This window comes from Miscanthus floridulus, chromosome 15, assembly GCF_019320115.1.
Source record: "Miscanthus floridulus cultivar M001 chromosome 15, ASM1932011v1, whole genome shotgun sequence".
NCBI lineage: Eukaryota > Viridiplantae > Streptophyta > Magnoliopsida > Poales > Poaceae > Miscanthus > Miscanthus floridulus.
The window spans coordinates 34,908,046-34,926,628 of NC_089594.1; the positions used below are offsets into that span (position 1 = coordinate 34,908,046).

General features: G+C 41.7%; 3 protein-coding genes across 3 annotated transcripts; all 3 read left to right on the plus strand.

Moving 5' to 3' along the window:
• The first annotated feature begins 484 nt into the window (after nt 1-484).
• LOC136508349 (small RNA degrading nuclease 5-like) lies at nt 485-6,679 on the plus strand. The gene is given in 16 exon segments (XM_066503002.1): nt 485-881; nt 1,898-1,954; nt 2,047-2,112; nt 2,392-2,525; nt 2,613-2,719; nt 3,349-3,462; nt 3,743-3,813; nt 4,012-4,071; nt 4,282-4,337; nt 4,528-4,588; nt 4,687-4,722; nt 4,724-4,955; nt 5,092-5,273; nt 5,361-5,653; nt 6,109-6,234; nt 6,321-6,679. Coding segments are annotated over 15 exon segments (1,806 nt in total). The 5' UTR covers nt 485-668; the 3' UTR covers nt 6,233-6,234; nt 6,321-6,679.
• Nucleotides 6,680-11,850: 5,171 nt separating this feature from the next.
• Nucleotides 11,851-13,483, plus strand: LOC136506453 (transcription factor MYB105-like). Its single transcript, XM_066501382.1, has 2 exons — nt 11,851-12,046; nt 12,826-13,483. The coding sequence occupies exons 1-2, from the start codon at nt 11,914-11,916 to the stop codon at nt 13,395-13,397; spliced, it is 705 nt and encodes a 234-aa protein (XP_066357479.1). The 5' UTR covers nt 11,851-11,913; the 3' UTR covers nt 13,398-13,483.
• Nucleotides 13,484-15,393: 1,910 nt separating this feature from the next.
• On the plus strand, nt 15,394-16,391 carry LOC136508215 (photosystem I reaction center subunit N, chloroplastic-like). The gene is made up of 3 exons (XM_066502857.1): nt 15,394-15,734; nt 15,826-15,951; nt 16,127-16,391. Exons 1-3 carry the CDS (start codon nt 15,510-15,512, stop codon nt 16,226-16,228), a joined length of 453 nt encoding a protein of 150 aa, XP_066358954.1. The 5' UTR covers nt 15,394-15,509; the 3' UTR covers nt 16,229-16,391.
• Nucleotides 16,392-18,583: the final 2,192 nt, after the last annotated feature.

The window sequence follows — 18,583 nt, forward strand, 5'->3', positions numbered from 1 at the left end:
TTGCTGACAAATCTCATACTAAAAAAGGAAAAGTTTCTCCCAAATCTCACGCATAAAAAAACCTCCACGCAAATCTCAAAAATAAAAAAACCCTCAACTCAAATCTCACGGACATGCTCGAGACCGCGTCCCTGCTCGAGACCGCATCGGAGCTCGCCGCCGCAGCCCCACGCCCGCATCGGAGATCGCCCCCACGCCACCCACGCCTGCATCGCAGCTCGGCCGGACGCGGCCCGCCCCGGCTCCGCTTGCCCGCCCCACCCCGGCGCAGCTCGGCCGGCCCGCCCTGCAGCGGCTCCGTCCGCACGCCCCTGCCCCGGCGGCGCTCTGCTGGCCCCGCCCCGCCTCGACGTAGCTCGGCTGGCCGGCCCTGCAGCGGCTCCGCCCGCACGCCTGCTGCACCGGCGCCGTCGACCGCCCTCTGCACCGGCGCCTCTTGTCTCACCAGGTACGCGTGCGAGACGGAGAAACACGCCGTTGACAGGGGACGTCCCCGTCCCCTCGATCGGGGGTCACCCGGCTCTCAGGCGAATATTCTCAGCAGGGGCGGCTCCGTCCCACTTCGCCCCTGAACCAAACGCTAGGAATCCGAGGATCGTCCCGTCCCATCACAAAACACTACCATCCTCTCCCAGCAGCCAAGTCTTGTCTCCCCCTCCTCAAAGGAAATGCTATATTTGCAGAAAGGCCCCCGTCCAAGTCCAACAGCCCAAAACAAGACGACACTCGGAGGGCTTTCCTGCAAGTTTGTTCGGGAGCGGCAAAGCACTAGGGCATCCACCTCGGCGGTGGCGGCGGTCTCCATGTCGACCCCCTCCGGCAACGGCAACGGCGGCGGTGGTGGCGCCTCCTCCGCGCTCTACGACTTGTACGGCCCTAACGTACGTGCTGTCTTGCTTCTTCGCCTCCCTTTCCCCCCTCTCGGAATATTAAGGTTTCGGTGTGGTGTGACATGAAGGGGAATTTGTCATCAAGTAGAGCTGAGTTGGTCCGTTATTGGAAAAGATCGCATTTTTTCGTTCTCCTCGATGTATGGCAAAATTAGAGGTGCTGCAGCCAGCAGGTGGTTGGTTTTAGCTGCGAGTATGTTAATTTGATTGTTTGGAATTCTTCGAGTAGGAGTTCTGCTGAGATTGAAACAGGGGATGTTGCATTGCATCACGACTGATGGGACTGTGATTGATATCGATGTTGGCTGAGTTACCATGGGATTTGTAGTGAGGGTGGGATTTTGTGTAAATGCTTGCTACTGTTGGTGGGCGTGCACTGTACCTATGAAGTTTGCACTGTTGTTTCAAAGCAAATTTGTGCAAATGGATGTTATGGATGTGAAGCAGTGCTGATTGGTTGGGAAACTTCAAGGGCTTACTGGATCGATCCATTGATCAGCCTTGAGCTGGAGGACACAGTTTGAAAACTTTCGTAGCTTGTTCACTTAGGAGTTTTATACTCTGAATTTCGAAGGTGTGAACCCTGACTGATTGCTTGATGGGTAGCAAAGTGGGTCTTCTCTTGTTCAAATAGTAAAGTGATACTGCACTTGCAGTAATGCTATCTGTACTCTGTGTTCAGACTTCAGAGCCTGCTCACCAACTTAGGGACCGCTCATCATAGGGACTTTCTTAGTTGAATCCAAAATCACTTGTTTGTACTAGAGCTATCGACATGGCATAATAATTGACTATTTGGTGATGGCATGCTGCCTATTTATTAATTTAATAGTGTACTCTCAAACCTTCATTTAGTCGAAAAGTTAGCTGTTAGTTGTCTTCTTGTTGGTGAATCATTCTTGTGCTGCTGCCTGCTTACTTTGCTAATAGACATTTTAGCTTTTTTTTTTTTAATTTATTTTCTGTGCTTCCAACTTATACTGTCTCTTCTTGTTTGTCCTGTCCAGGCGAAGCCTGATGTTGTTTTTAAGGAGGCTGCTTTAAACTCTACATTAAATCTGCAGGTTCGTTCATAACAAAAGCTCAATGAAATGTGGCTTGTGAAAACTGTTCTTGTTCTTGTAGTTTAGTAAAGAGCCATATTGTTGTAATGCAGGATGTTCAGGGTCTAGTTACTTGGGTTATTGGTGACGGCATGCTGCCTTCTTGGGTGTTTGTTAAGGTACTTGTCCTTCTGATTGTGCGTTTTCAAACATGTCTTGCTTTTTTGAGGTATTGACATGTTATCTTAGTTTCAATTTGTAGAGCTTGGTCTTTTCTTGCTGTTGTCTTCATCACACTCAATGAATCTTAACTGAGTTTTTTGCACTGCACTTCAGTGATCAACCCACTCTTCAATGCATTTGATTTCTTCTTCTATTAGTTGTATGTTATCTGCCACCTTTCACAAATATTAACTATCTTTATTAACACTGCAAATATTCCTGATGTTGGTTTTCAGAACAAACCTCTTATACCCAAAGTTGTCCTACTATATGTTCCTGGCCTTGATGCAGCTTTATATATGTCACAAACTCGACTTCTTTCTTCTCTGAAAGAATTATGTGGCAATCCAAAACCTGTTCTAGCTTCAAGGTTTGTGCATTTTGTGTTATTGTCTACAGTTAGGGAAAATGTATAATTTCTTCCTATATGATTGCTAATGTAATCCTTTTCTAGCAGCTGTATACCGGATGAGCGGCACACCATTGATGCGCTCCTAACCTGCAGAGTAAAGAGAAAGCGTGATGTAAAAACATCAAATCAGTCATCTAAACCTGGCATGGATGGTATGTATTGACTTCTTGGCACTGTGTTGTCATGTGGTTCAGGATGAACAATGTTCTGCTTTACTGGGCCTAGTGTTGGTCTGTTATTATTGTGATAGCCACTGGAAGATTTGAGCTTAATTATGAAGACTGGCATGTTTTTTTTTTCTTTTAAAAAATGCATGAGAGTTGGCCTTCTTTATTTCAAAGATTCTCATACTGATTTGACAATTTCAATCCTTTTGTATTGCCCTTACTTGGTCACAAGTTTTTCATTTTAAGTTGACATTACAAATGATGATTTTTTTCTTTATACCCTCCTCTAAATATTAATTGTGTTTTTATCAGTCATGTTTCATCACAAATGTACTGTCATTATGGCATCTTGCATAAGTTTACAACTATAGCAGTAATTCCCCCTAACTCATCTTATAGTATCAGCCATATACATCTCTTGCTGACCACTTATTATCTGCTTCTCTAAGCTAAAGATGCTCTCTTATTTCTGTAGCGATTTATTCTATTTATTTGTTGTATATGTATGTTTATTGACATTAGAGTAGATATGACTTTGTCCATGGAAAAAACAGGCACTTTTGAACCTAGATTGAGAATATGTTTTGTGCAACTGGTTAATATGTTCATTTCAGTCTCAGGAAAACTATCAAGTCTGGATGATCTTGGGGACATACCATTTCCTGTTACATATTACACACTTTCGGAGAAAGACTTGGAAGATAATGGCTACTCGTTCAATTTGCCAGGTTACCTTCTATCCTTCTGTTCCAAAATGTAGGCTGTTTCAGTTTTGTCCTAAGTCAAACTTATTTGGTTTTGTCCAAAATATTGAAAAAAAATAATTGCACCATAAAGATGTTTCGTGGTGGGTTTAATGAAAATAATTTGTTATTGTTGATGCTGGTGTATTTTTCTATAAAATTGGTCAAAGTTAGAGAAGTTTAATGGATGAAACTGAACCATCCTTTTCCCTTTCACTTTAATGCCTATTATTCAAATGACATCTGTTTATCATTGCCATTTTAGGTTTTGTCCCTACTGTTTCAGCTCCTTCAGGTTCCTCGCCACATAAAGTTCTTGCACTTGATTGTGAAATGGTAACGTGACTCCCGATAACTGTAATGATGTATGGTTTGAAGCCATTGCTTTGTTTTAAAAAAAAATCACTACTGTTTTAGTGTTATTATCTTAGAGAAGGCATTACTATTATTGTTACAACTGTGCTGAACTGCCGGTATCATAAATACTTATTGCTAATATTTGTTATATTTAGTGATAATTTGCAACATTTGCAGTGCGTGACGGAAGCTGGATTTGAGCTTACAAGAGTGACATTAATTGATATTAAAGGATCGGTATGAACTTTTCTTTCCTAGTTTCCGTACCTTTTTCATGGCATATTTCTCATTTCTCTGTGAGTTCTTACAACAATTGTTTTCTTAGTGCTTAATTCCACCTCCTGTCAATAGTATGAGGACATTTTCCTTTGTATGCTCCTGCATGATCAATTCTTTTCATCACACTTTGCTGTTCAATAAGTTCTGACTTTGTTCTAATCTTTTCAGGTTGTGCTAGATAGACTAGTTAAGCCTGCTAATCCAATCATTGATTACAATACAAGGTATATGGTGCTTTCACCTCCCCTTTATGGTTAGTAGCCACTATATTGCGCAGATGTATTTTGATGCTTGTCCATTCTATTATGAATATTAAAGAACTGATTATTTGTTACATGAACTTCATTTGCCATAATATTCTGAACGGGTTGCTAAGTGTCCATTGTGTGATGTAATTGTTTTTTAATAGAGCAGGTTCAGTGGAATCACTGCTGAGATGTTGGCTGACGTGTCCACAACCCTACAGGAAATTCAGGTTAATTCTTGGATTCTTTTAGTGATATTTTCATATGTGTACATTAGGATGTCATGAAACATTGCCTGTGCTTTACACTGTTTTGTTCGTGTTTCCAGGAAGAGTTTGTTGGACTTGTATATAAAGAAACAATTCTTAGTTGGACATTCTTTGGAAAATGACCTTATGGCATTACGGATATCCCATGGTTTAATCATCGATACAGCTGTTTTGTACAAGTATAATCGAGGGTCTCGCTGTAAGATTGCTTTGCGTGTCTTGACAAAAAAATTCCTTGGCAGGGAGATCCAGAACACAGGATCTGGGCATGACAGTGTGGAAGATGCTAGAGCTGCTCTAGAACTTGCTATATTGAAAATAAAACATGGTAAGAATTAAGAAGGCATTTTGCTATCGCTTTTGTTTGGTTAACATCGATTTCTGTAAATTGCTAATGTGAATAGGGAGATAACATGGCATAAGCATATCATTTTGTTGGTACTTTCTAAGAACTTGTTAACCAGGTCCTGATTTTGGTTCCCAACCATCGTTGTCAAGGCGGAAATTGACATCTATACTGCATGAGAGTGGGAAAAAATGCTCCCTTATTGATGACGTGTCTATTCTAGAGCGGTATTCAGATACTTCTTGCAATTCAATTGCTGTTTTTTCTGATGATGATGCCCTCTCCAGATCAATGAAGGAGGTTGGTGCAATGCATTTGTAGGTGTAGACATTCTTCCCAAAATGTTTTAAGATGTTTTCATAATCATAAGTTGAAATCCTACTGCAGGTGAAGAATGACAAAATGGCTTTTGTTTGGACTCAATTCTCAGGATTGATCTCTTACCTCCGCCGAAGAGTTCAAGATCCAGAAAAGTTGAAATCATGTGTCGCAGAGGCTATTGCATTAAAAACATGTGATGCAAAAACTGCTTCAAAAAAAGCAAGAAGTCAAATTTGTCCTGAATTAAAGGAAATTTTGTGTGAATTGGATAAAAAGATAAGGCAATTATATGGGGCCCTACCTGATAATGCTATGCTTATTGTATGCACTGGCCATGGTGATACTCCTCTAGTACAAAGGTAAAGTTACTCATGGTAAATCGTCAATATATAGTTTCTCATGGCAAATTGGCAATACATAGTCATGGCAAATTGGCAATACATGTACCTTTTACCTTTCTAGTATAATCGGTCTGTTAAGATACAAGTAAAAGATGCTCACAAGCTATTTTACGTTACAAAATCATTCTCCCACGTTACCTTTAGTAGCACCAGTTTGTCTTGTAGAGCTGTTCTATTGCAATTGCTTACTGAGTGATGAAATCACTATGCTGCCTTTAGGGCCACTTTCTGTTAGTTGCTTTGTGGTGTGCTGCATTGTTGAATATAGTTTAGTTGGATGAATCTTACTTATTCCAATATAATTGCTACTATAGCTCCAAAAATGATGCTTATATAACCCACATTAAAATTTGGATGTTAATGCATATGCAATGCCAAACGGATATACATAGTAACTGTGCTACTTCATGAAGATTACGGAAAATGCTTCACCATGAAGAAGAAACAATAGATAGCCGGGAAATTATTGTTCAAGCTTTGGGAGATTTACAAGCCCAAGCCGAAGTTGCTCTATGCTTCTGCTGCGTTAAACATTAATTGTAAGTATCTTTATGCCCTCCTTTCCTACATGTTTTTTTTTTCTGGAAGCAGAACAGTGCACCGTTCTGAATTGTTTTGTTGACAGGCATCTTTGAATTAATGTACTGATGGATATGGCTTCAGCGATTATAGAAGGGTGTCAGGCATGCAGGCTGACCTGTTGATGTGAAAAGTTCCGGCTGATATAGATTTTGTGGATTGAATTCTGAAAGATGTACTCATGCTACCTTTTTTGTCAGGCTAGGATTAGGCTGTAGATGTCGGCATAGGGCATAGTGATGCATTATCGGAACTGGTCTATCGGTAGCAAGCAGCGTGTCAGCACATTGATAGCATCCGTTTTCAGATGAATATATGGATTACAGAGGAATGTAGGAAACTGTTGTAACAACCATATTATTGTGATATTAATAATAATATTAAATCAAGTTCTGGAATCCATAATACTATGAGCCTTGCCATTTACCGTTGCAAAAAATGTAGCAAAGCTAAAGTGCATACAAGCATATCAAACCATGTTTTGCAATTCATAATATGGCCCTTACCATTTACACTCGAGGAAACTGTGTTCATGCTTTTAGTGGTTTAATTTTATCGCTCCAGGGGAAGAAAATTGTTTTGGGCATTAACATGGTGCCTTCGAAGCAACTTCTGTTATTTGTTTCACCTGTGAGCCTTCGAAGCAGCTTTTGTTATTTGTTTCACCTGTGATATGTTTGTATTGTTTTAGATAATGGAACGAGGTAAAACATAAAGAAAGAGCTTTAGCCACTGCTGACAGAAGTGCGGTAAATGACAATATGACACGTGAACCTGATCCTGATGCAGCCAGATGCCTGAGGAACCCCAAATACGGGCAGCTATTGAGTTCGTTGACCCCAAACTGTTGTTGATGGACAGAAGATCAGAGCTGAATTCATTCATTAATTTATGGCTAGACCAGGATCTTTATGGTTGCTTGTTGCCTTCACTCGATCTTCAAGTGGGTTAGTTGTATGATACAACTTGGGTGTAGTTCTGGAGCCAACTGCTCCCTCCGTCCCTTAATAACTGTCAAAGTTGGTGTATGTGCCGTAAGTTTTATTTGATTTGTAGAAAATACATGCAACATTTGTATCTTCAGATAAATTTATTAAAAAACTAGATTCAAAGATCTTTCTAATGATACTAATTATGTACTATAAATATTAATATTTTTTAATATATATTAAGTCAGAGTTATTTCTCGGGAAGCAAAAACGACAATATTTAAGGAGGGAGGGAGTACGTGGCTTTCTTACCTTCGGTGACAGAAATATTAGTTACCTGTTCATGACTGCTCTCTGGAAAGTTCTTAAATTAGTTGATGGCGTACTTGCAACTCATGCTTGGCTTGTTTCAAGGAAGAACAAATTGGTGGCAGGAGAGAGATGAACGTAGATGGGAGCATGATTGATCGAGTTGTTTGCCATCACTAACTTTGGGCGCGTTTGGTGCAGCTCCCGGTGGCTTCAGCTCTTTCCCTGTAGGTAGTGACCGGAGCCAGGAATTATGCATAAGGAGGGCCTATCAAAGAATTTTAAAATATGAGAATTGAGTGTAGCTTATTTGTTTAGATTTTTGTCTCAGGGTTACGCTCCTATATTTCTGGATTTATTCTAGTATTTGACGATTTTACCATGCTCGCTATTCTTCACGTAGTAGACGACCGTGTATATCGACAGTGGGGCGCATGTGATGACTCATGAATATTAAAATCTAGCAACTTGGTATTTCGGAAATCCTCAAACCCGTGGTAGGTGACCATGTTTGTCGATAACGGAAGTACATATGATTACTCATGAATCTTGAAATCTACCAGCTTAGTATTTCGAAAGTGCTCATAGTGGAGTAGGACATGCGTTTGATCATAGTAGTGTGTGTACGTGCATGTACGTGAGCGCCTACATTTATACTGTGATTCACAATAAAAATGAATGGTCACCAAATTGTTATTGCTAGTTAAATACTTGTTCAATAAAATATGGAATATAATGAAACATAAGTATTTTAATAAACCAAAAAATTAATAGATATATCCGGCAAAACAAATTTAGATAAATCAAGTTATTTTATTCTAATTATATTCTATGTGATTTTATTATCTAAAAGATATCAATAAACATTATAACAAGATTTTTTTATTATACTCTTTTAATATAAAGATAGACTATTTACTATATATATTATATATAAAAAAAAATTGTATCGTTAGGGGGGCATGGCGCACGCTAGCCCCCCTGTGCCTGTGACGAAGCCAGCCAGAGCACTAAAAACCGAGCTCCTTTCGCGCAGGATCGCACAGTGCGAGTGCATGTAGAGCCAGAGCCACGGAAGCTGCGCCAAACGCGCCCTTATATTGTAAGAAATATTTTCAATACCTTTTTATAAAAGAAATGCCATGTGCATTATATAAGACATCTCAAATGCTAGTGTAAACTGATAATGTCAATTCAAGTAGCCTGAGATGATTCAATAATTTCTGCAGGAATGCACACAGATATAAATGTGTGATAAATTCTCGAAACTAAGTCCGCCACGTCTAGTCAGCTGCTTGACCATAATCGATTGAACACATCGATTAAGAGCTCCAACAAACCAATCTCATGGACTTAGAGTCTGTTTGGGATTGCTCCGCAATCTCTAGTCCACAAATACCTAAAAAGGGGTTTCAGAAACTTCAGGTTTTCTTTTCTAGAGCAGAGTTTGTGAGGTTGCATCTGTTTAGCTAAAAAGCGTGGTGCGTGGAGCTATCCCAAACAGGCCTAAAACAGAAACATTATATGAGTTGGTTAATTAATTTACATGACCATGAATGTTTCAACAAAAGTGAATCACCTGTCAGTATGCATGCAGGAGCTATATCCCCAACTCATTCACATTGATGAGGTAGAACAAATCTAGTTGGTTTGTACAAGTGTATCATTCACACTGAACTAAACCACCGCATATATATAATTAAGTTGGTGTGAACCCAGTTGTTTATACCATAACATAACTTGCATGGTCAGTTGTTGAGATATACTTTGGTTAGCTCGATAGTTTTCTTAGTATCCTTTTTTATCCTTTGGTCACTGGTTGGTTGTCCCTCTCAGTTTAACGTCGTTGCCTTTAATTTCAACAGGAATGGTTTTAACTAAGGCTTCTCCTTGCTCCTCCTTTTGAGTCAGCCTACTACTATAAATATATGACAATGGTAACCTTCGAAGCCCAGAAAGTAACCTCAACTTATTTTGTAGATAAATGGAAAAAGAAGGTCATTTCAGATACAAAAAGTAAAATAGAAAAAACCTTTATCCCAACTATGCATTTGCATTTACCACCTGAAGCAACATATATATATATTTATGGAATACTTATAATTCCAGTCTGCAGTATTTCCCTTTTTCGCCTGCTATAAGCAGATGTACAATTGATCTTCTAACGTTACCTAGCAAAATGAATTTGTTTTTTTGTTATTGGTCAGCCATATATATGGTGTTAGCTAATAACTATTGCTATTGGTTTTGCCATATGACAAATGCTAAATTATTGGACTTGCACAATACTGACTTGCCAGCCTCTGAACTGTCTTTTCATTCATAGTTTCACCAGACACGAAACTACTTGCGCAACAACACTTCATTCATCTAGTCCTTCCATTTGTCCAACTCCATACCACTTTTTGCAATAAACAATACTTCAGAAACACTTCTTCACTATCACAAGCTAAAGCTACATTCTTAGAAAGACAAGTCATGCTTACAGTGTCATGAGACTCTTAAGCTTGGATTTGGTAACCATAAATGTTTTTTCTATTACCAGCAGTTGCAACGATGCTTTCATGTTTCAATGGTTATCATGATCTTATCTGGGAGAAAGCAACATAATTATCAAAGTAACTATTAAATGTTCTATTCTTCACATACAATACATTCTAATCAGTGTAAGTATTCGACATGACAAACGAATATACATCAAAACTTTGGTCTTTCTGCAAAAGGGCCTATAGCCTGGTAGTTACAAGAGCCTTAGTAGCGCCTCAGGTCCTGAGTTCGACTCCTTCTGGGAGCAAATTTTCCAGGATTTAACTCCATTGTGCTTTCAGTGGTAGACGATGTTTCCGTCGACAGCGAGGCACCTGTGATGACTTCGTCAATCTCGAGGATTTGCCAGCCTGGTCTTCGAAGATGCTCATAGGGTAGGGGGTAGGGTCTGCGTGTGTTCATAGGTGTGAGTGTGCGTGCGTTGTGAATATCTGCATTGTACTGTGTAATTCACAAAAGAAAAAACTTTGGTCTTTTCTATAAAGACTCCCCATATATTGTTTGGTGTGTATTGATAGCAAGGCCTGAACAAATGATAAACCAATTATAATTCTAATGCCAAATGCTTACATGTGGTTCCACCAATAATAAAATCACAAAGTTACAGCATCAGCATCATTAACTCCCTTTTAAACGATAGTGTAACCAATGCAAAAAAAAAAAGAAATAAAAATAAATGCATTTACTACCAACAACAATAATCATGTTAAACTTAGTGAAAGTTTGTTGCACATGCCACTTATTTTGTTATTAGTGTGTCGATTCTTCTTTCTTGCGCCACTTCTCTAATGCAAACTAGTCACAATTAGGTTATTTTGTTTCCCTCTTTTTTGTTCCTCATATGCATCTCTTTCCTTTCCTTTTCTTTCATATATAAATCAAATCTGTTGAAACTTGTATTTTATAAGGCTTCAGGGTGCAACCACCTTGCTCAAAGAACCTAGTGCTTCCATGCTCACCTAGTTACTTGGATTACTACTATTTATATACGCATGATTGTATAACGGAAGAAGGGAGCTACAATACATCCTGTATCAAAATTAACGTTTTCTAGGTGTAACTTGCAGCGTTCGTAAAGTTATTAATTTGGAACAAATTAACAGCAGAGTGAAACAAACTCACTAGGGATATTGCTAGCTGCTTATAGATTATAAATAAACACAAAAGTAATCCCTTGATATGTATATATGCGTGTACATTATTAGCTAGCATGCTAGTCCGATGAAATTAATTAAAGACACTGCTATTTTACTGGCGCTCAAAATTATTGATAAATACGTAGCTAGCTCCCATGGGAAAAGACGATGTTATCGATCTGTCCTGAGGAAATTGTGCAGAAATGAACAAGAACATAAAGACGATGACGCTGATGACCCATGAGGCGTAGATGCAGATCGGCCGTCAGTTTGCCTGCCCTACTAATCCAATCTACGAGATCGAGAAAATATCTCGATCGGTGAGATGACGAAAGAATATTGTTAAGGAAGTTAAGCATGCAAGACGCTAGCTAGTCTCCAGTCTGACGATCGAGAGCTGTGACTGACACAGGATATATAGCTTGTTATTGGCCAATTGCTGCTGAACACGCAGAGATGCATAGATGAGATGTGATACATATATATATATATATATAGCTGGGTATGTATATCCGCAAATAAAGTTCATAGGTGGTGGATTGAAAGAGAGGCCTGTTAAGCCGCTCTCTTGTCGTGCAAAACTAAACAAGAGTGTGACCTCCATCCAAACCTTAAACGAACGAACATCCTATTTACCAGACTCATCTCCAAGCTCTCTCGTCATTCATTATTACTTAGTTCTTTTGGCTACTATCTTTGTCTTTGATCAGTCCAGCTAATGGAGAAGTCGAGGGCCAGGCTATCGAGTAGCCACTGGCGGCCGGGTGAGGACGACAAGCTGCGGCAGCTCGTGGACAAGTACGGCCCGCAGAATTGGAACTCCATTGCTGAGAATCTGGAGGGGAGATCAGGTACTACGTAGCTAGGCTTCTGAATTAACTTCAAACTCTTTCTCCTGATTGTTTCTCCTTCGTTTTCTGACGAAGCATATATACATCATGCATGCATGTACATGAAGCAAAACTCTGCTCACCGTACCATGCATGATTTGCACAACATATTTGCTTCTTTAATTAATCTTGTACTATATTTGTTTTGTTCCTTCTCGTTCGTCTAGGCGAATTTCTCAATTCTAGTTCTAGCATAGATGGAGTGACAAGAAAAGTGAGATCGATGTTCACCATCTCGATCGATCATCATTTGTATTTGTACACATATATATGTGGAGAATATTCAGTTGATTTATAAATGAGTAATACGATATAGTACTAGATATATATTCGAATGTCACCTTGGTTCATTTCAAGTTCATGAGGCATCCATGCATCTTTGCCTGCGCTACTTTACAAACTTTGTTTCTTCTCTTCTCATCATGCCATGCACCACATGTTGGAGCTGCAGAAAAATATGTATGTATATATATGTAATGATTATTAGTATATATCATACTTCATACTCATCGTTTGGTTGATTATGCATCCATCATCCATGACCCGTCCATGTATATACTGTACAAACTGGAGTAACATCACAAGGACGATATGTCTGCATCACTATAGTAGGTTTTCTTGCATGCGCATCCACATTTTTTTTTTCCATTTCAGAGATGAACGTTCAGAAACAATCTGTAACGTTGCTGAGACAGTAAGACTGATTCGTTTATGCATGGCAATGTCACGGATGGACGTAGGCAAGAGCTGCCGGCTCCGGTGGTTCAACCAGCTGGACCCGCGGATCAACCGGCGGGCCTTCACGGCGGCGGAGGAGGAGCTGCTCCTGCAGGCGCACCGCGCCCACGGCAACCGCTGGGCGCTCATCTCCCGCCTCTTCCCGGGCCGCACCGACAACGCCCTCAAGAACCACTGGCACGTCGTCATGGCGCGCCGCCGCCGCCACTACCACTCCGGCTCCGGCTCCGGCGGTACCCTCACCGGCGATCCCACCACCGGCTCTGTTGTACCGCCTCGTCAGCCGTCGTTTCAGTACTTCCGTTTCGGAAGCTGCCCGCCGGCGACGATAGCGAAGACCACCCACTCGCTGTGCTTCGCGGTGCCTGCAGGTCCCGGGCCGCTCGGTCTCAGCAGACCAGGAACGTACGGTGTCAGCAACAGCAACGTGGCCGCCGCCGCTGCCGTCGTATTGGACGGCCATCGTCATGACATGAGCAAATACCTTCTTGGCCGTGGCGATGACAATGGCGGCGATGCGGTTGCAAAGAGGAAGGACGTGCAATTCTTCGACTTCCTGGGCGTCGGGATCTGAAGCAAAATAATGATATGGTAAAGTAGTATAGTACATTTGAACGATATACTGCAATATATTAGTGAGGTTGTTACCTAGAAAATTGGGTGTTGGTGGAATCAGAAACAAGAATGGGCATGCCTGATGATGAGAGTACTGGGTCACTCTCGATACCATACGCTCGTGAGATATGCTAGGGGTCCCACGTGTCAGTAGCATAAATGACATGACGAAAACGATGATGTGAAGATAAGCAATTACTCCGAAATACTTCATTAGTTTCAGAATATAGGTATAATATATATTTTAGTTTTGTTCTAAGTCATTTTTTTAAATTTTTGACCAATAAGACAAGGCAAGGAAAAACAACAGTAGAAAAATCGGTTGCTGGTGTGCAATAGATAACCAACACCGGAGTGATGTTTAGATTTTCTATTTTATAAGGCCCTGTTCGATAGCACTCCTAGAGCAGGTCCATGCCACCATCCAAACGGGCTTGAGGGCTAGCGCTATGCTTCGCTTCGGCTAGGATTCACACTCACTAGAGCCAGAAAGCAACCGCAGAAAACAAAAAAAGTGGCTTCATTGGCTCCTCTGTCCATGCACGTGGGCCCTCCCCAAAATGCAGGGCGGACGATAGTTAGAGCACGAGGTAGAGGCAACGGGGTTCGAGGCACCTGAGGCATGGTGGAGGCGAGGAAGAGGTGGCACAGTCGAGGTGGAGACGATGGAGGTGGCGCATGTGGGGAGGTGGAGGTTATTAGGAAGGCAACTGGTTGAGGCGAGAGAGAGGAAGGAAAAATAAAGAAACTAAAAAAAAGGAATGACACTATGGACATTATACTATTTTTTATTTATCGTCAGAAATTATTTTACCAATTTCTTTTTGAGAAGTGATCTAGAACCAAAGAAAACTGCTCCATCAAAAGGTCTAGAGAGCAGTTTTAGTTGGAGCCAGAGCTCTACCAAACCCACCCTAAATTTGTTTAAATTTAGAAAAGTTTGAGGCCAATAATGATATCCGGTTGCAGTAGTGTTGGAGCTTGATGGTGAAACAAGAGGGGGGCATCAGCACTAATTTCTTACTTAATATGCATACTTCAATCAGCAAGGAGGGGCCATGGCCCTCTTTGACATGCATGTAGCTCCGCCAGTGTCCGGTTGGGATTTTAATCCAGAATTGCACATATTCCCATGTTTGCACTATGCTTAGCAGCGGCGGAGCTCTCAGTAGGGCTACGTGTGGCAGCCGCCCTACCTTAAATCTGCCATGTTCTTCATTATCCTGGCTGGTTCACATGTCATCTCTCAATGGCTATGCAATTAATCAAGGCAGGGAGCTCACATGATTCTACTGTGCCACACCTTGATTTCTATTTGTCCTCCGCCGTTGATGCTTAGATGGAATGTGTAACATGTTTTGGCTCATCATAATATCGGAACGGATTAGAATGGATGGCTCATATGTAACTAAGAATTTGAGGCGATTTACATTAAAACAAAAAGCAACTTAAGTAATGTAAGTAGAACGCCACTTGCTCCGTTCCAAATTATAAGACGCTTTGGCTTTTTTAGATTCATAGTTTTTGTTACGCACCTAGATATAAATTATGTCTAGATATATAGTAAAAACTATATATCTAAAAATGCTAAAATATCTTATAATTTGGAATAGATGGAGTATATATCAAGTGGTGGCTCTAGATACTCCGTCTGTTCCAAATTATATACTCCATGGATAGAAAACATATATAGCAAGATGCCAAGATATGACACTAAATAAAAGTGGAATGGGGTGGAGTCTCTGAAACTCACAGGCCTCCATGGATGCCACTTAAGCAAGCAATACCTTCCTCAAGATCTCCATACCCAAGGGTCACCCGCCACCTGTCACACGGGACCATCGCCACTTGGATAACGTGTGCCACGTGCGCGAAGCCCAGCCAATGGGATGGAAGCAGCCTCACCTTATCCACACGCCCAGCACCACAACCACAACCCTCGGCAGCCTCAGTTCCCCTCCACCGCACCTGCAGCCACCCACGATCAAAAACAAAACCATCCTCACTCTCCCTGCTGCCAGCCAACCGAGCTCCAAGCACGCACAGCCAGTCAGCCACACCACACCAAGTCATGGCCGGCGTGAACTCCAGCGTCGTCGGGCTCAAGCCCGCCGCGGCAGTGCCCCAGGCCGCCGCCGCCGCCTCGTCGCCGGCGAAGCGGGTGCAGCTGGTCGCGCCCGAGGGCCGCCGCGCCGCGCTGCTCGGCCTGGCGGCCGTCTTCGCCGTCACCGCCACCACCGGATCGGCCAAGGCTGGGATCATCGATGAGTACCTTGAGAAAAGCAAGGCCAACAAGGTCATTTTTTTTGTGTCTGTATTTACCAGAGCTGTTGCTTGTTTCGATGAAAGTGAACCTGAGGCCTGACAAGATTTTTCGCTGCGATCAGGAGCTGAACGACAAGAAGAGGCTGGCCACCAGCGGCGCCAACTTTGCGCGCGCCTACACCGTCGAGTTCGGCAGCTGCACGTTCCCCTACAACTTCACTGGGTGCCAGGACCTCGCCAAGCAGAAGGTTCATTCTCATCACACTCATAAGAAACCTTTTTTTCGAGAACACGTCCGTTGATGTGTGTTGCATTAAGAGGAGACACTCATAAGAAACCTCGCTCACCTGATAATAATCTGGATTGATTTCTTCTCATCCTGTGCCATATCATGTGTGTCCGTGCTTGATTGTGTTCTTGCAGAAAGTGCCCTTCATCACCGACGACCTCGAGATTGAGTGCGAGGGGAAGGAGAAGTTCAAGTGCGGCTCCAACGTTTTCTGGAAGTGGGGTGAAGCTAATTGAGGAGGGAGACCTGGTGTACATGTACGTGCGTACCTAGATGTGCGCCCAAACTGCAGGGAAAATTTGGATGTGTAATTGTGGTCATTGTATTTGTGTCATCTCATCATCTGATCATCATGAACCTCTTGCATTAATTGGGGAGAGTGGATTGTATTATTTTGTCCTTTATCGCCTTCTCATTTCATCGGCGCTTATGAGTTTTCCCTACAAAATGAGCTAAATTATTGTCGGACACTATAGAAGAAAGATATAATTTTTCTAATACGATAAGCCCCGGCGATTAACATGCAGCTCAAACTTTATATTAGTTTTTTTGAGCATCTTAACGATCTCAAATGACAAAAAAAAAAAAAAAATCAAAACTAGGAATTTGTGGTTCTCATCAAAAGTTATAATTTTGATATATGCACAAAGTATCTTTATCTGACACCGTACAAGAAAAATATAATTTTTCTAATGTGATAAGCCCTAAAACTTGATTAATAGGCTGCTCAAACTTAATATAGTTTTTTTGAGCAACTTAACGATCTCAAATGAAAAAACTAAAAACTAGAAAATTATAGATATCATTGAGAGCTACAATTTGCATATAAAAATGATCTTCATCCAATGTCGTATGGAAAATGTATGATTTTTTAAAGGTGGAGCTTTACCACTGACATGTGGGTCCCATGCATCTGTCAGATCCATGCCACAGTTGGATAACGGGTCGGGTAAACATCCGTTAGGATGTGGATGAGATCCGTTGCAACTTCAGGGAGCCAAAAAAATATATTTTGAAACTTTGGGGACTGTAGATAACACCTCTATACAACTTTAAGGACCAGGTGAATATTGTTCTTATTTTGAGGTTGCAAACCAGCAGTTTTATGCCAGCAGATCAGTGTCGATGGATGGATCGGATGTGCATTAATCATTGCCAATTGCATATTTGCATTGGAAGTACGTGTAGTGTAGTATTTATTCGCAAAAAAAAAAGGAGTACGTATAGTACAACACTATATAACTTAACGGAAGTCCTCTCCTATTTCGAGCACGACAACACCATAGCCATATTATTCAGCACTTGTCTTATGTATTCAGCCCTTGCCAGAAATATGATGTCGTCGTCGTCTATGTATCATCCAATCTAACATTTCTGATCAGACTTGCTTATATTACTAGTCGCTTGTCTGCTAACTTCCGTCTTCATCTTCATATATGGTGCTGTGCAATTGCATTGCAGCTACTTGTTTCAGTATGAAAGGCAGGAACAAAAAAGAAGAGATAGCGACAGCGTCTTTATTATTTTGCTTCTGTCGTCTGTGCTCAGCTGCCGATCGGCCAGTGAACAGATTTCAGAAACCACTACGGCCTGTTCATCTCTCTTCATCAAGATATAATTGGACTCCTGTCCTTGATAGTGTGAATGGTTAAAGGACAATACCATGCATTACTTGAAACACTGTCGCCCCTCTCTGAACATTAGCTAGCTCAGATCCATGGATTATTATCGGGTCTAAAGCCAGAATCATTGCCGGAATCGAACCTTCCTACTAGCCACGTCCCATTGTATTTTACACAGTTGTATCTAAATAAATCCAGGATACATGGTACCTTTAAGGTCCCTTTTATGCTCGTGTTAAGAAGGTATTGTTTTGCTTAATATAATTCTATAACAAGTGGCATAAAACCTCATGAAACAAGTTAACTTATGTGGTTAATGTTAGCAACAAGTGGCATAAAACCTGATGAAACAAAAACAGAGAATGCTTTAATGTAATATAAAGTGTTACGCTTAACTCAGGTCAGCTGCTATGTATTTTTATTTCGCTATAAGGCAGTTTCGTCTCCTCTTTGTGTGTGTAGCTTGCCACTAACAAGTAAGTATCCTTATTTTTTTCTTAATTGAATAACAGTGTTTTGTTTTTTTTTCATAGAAAACGGCAACTTATGGTGTGCCTTAATTTTACAGAAATACTTCGACACGGGCGTTCGGCCGCCCGCATCCATTCGGACGCGGCTTCCCACTCTGCCTCTCCCACATCTCTCAAGAAAAAAAATCTCCCCGCTCCGTCTCGCCCTCCTCCTCTCTCGGTCTCTCTCTCGCGCCCGCTCACAGCAGCATAGCACAAGTCGACCACGACGCCTTCTCCCTCAGTTCGGCAGTGTCTCCCCCCTACCCGGCCTCTCCCCCAACCCAGCGGTGCGGGGATGGCTCGCCGCCGCCGCCGCCCCTGCCGATGGCGGTTGGGCGCACGTGCCGGAGCGCCTTAGGTCATCCCCGGCCAAGCCAATGGGCACCCATGAGTGCGGCCGGTGCTGGTGGTGCTCGCGCGCCACCGCTTGCCGCCGGCTCCCACCCTGACGGCCGGA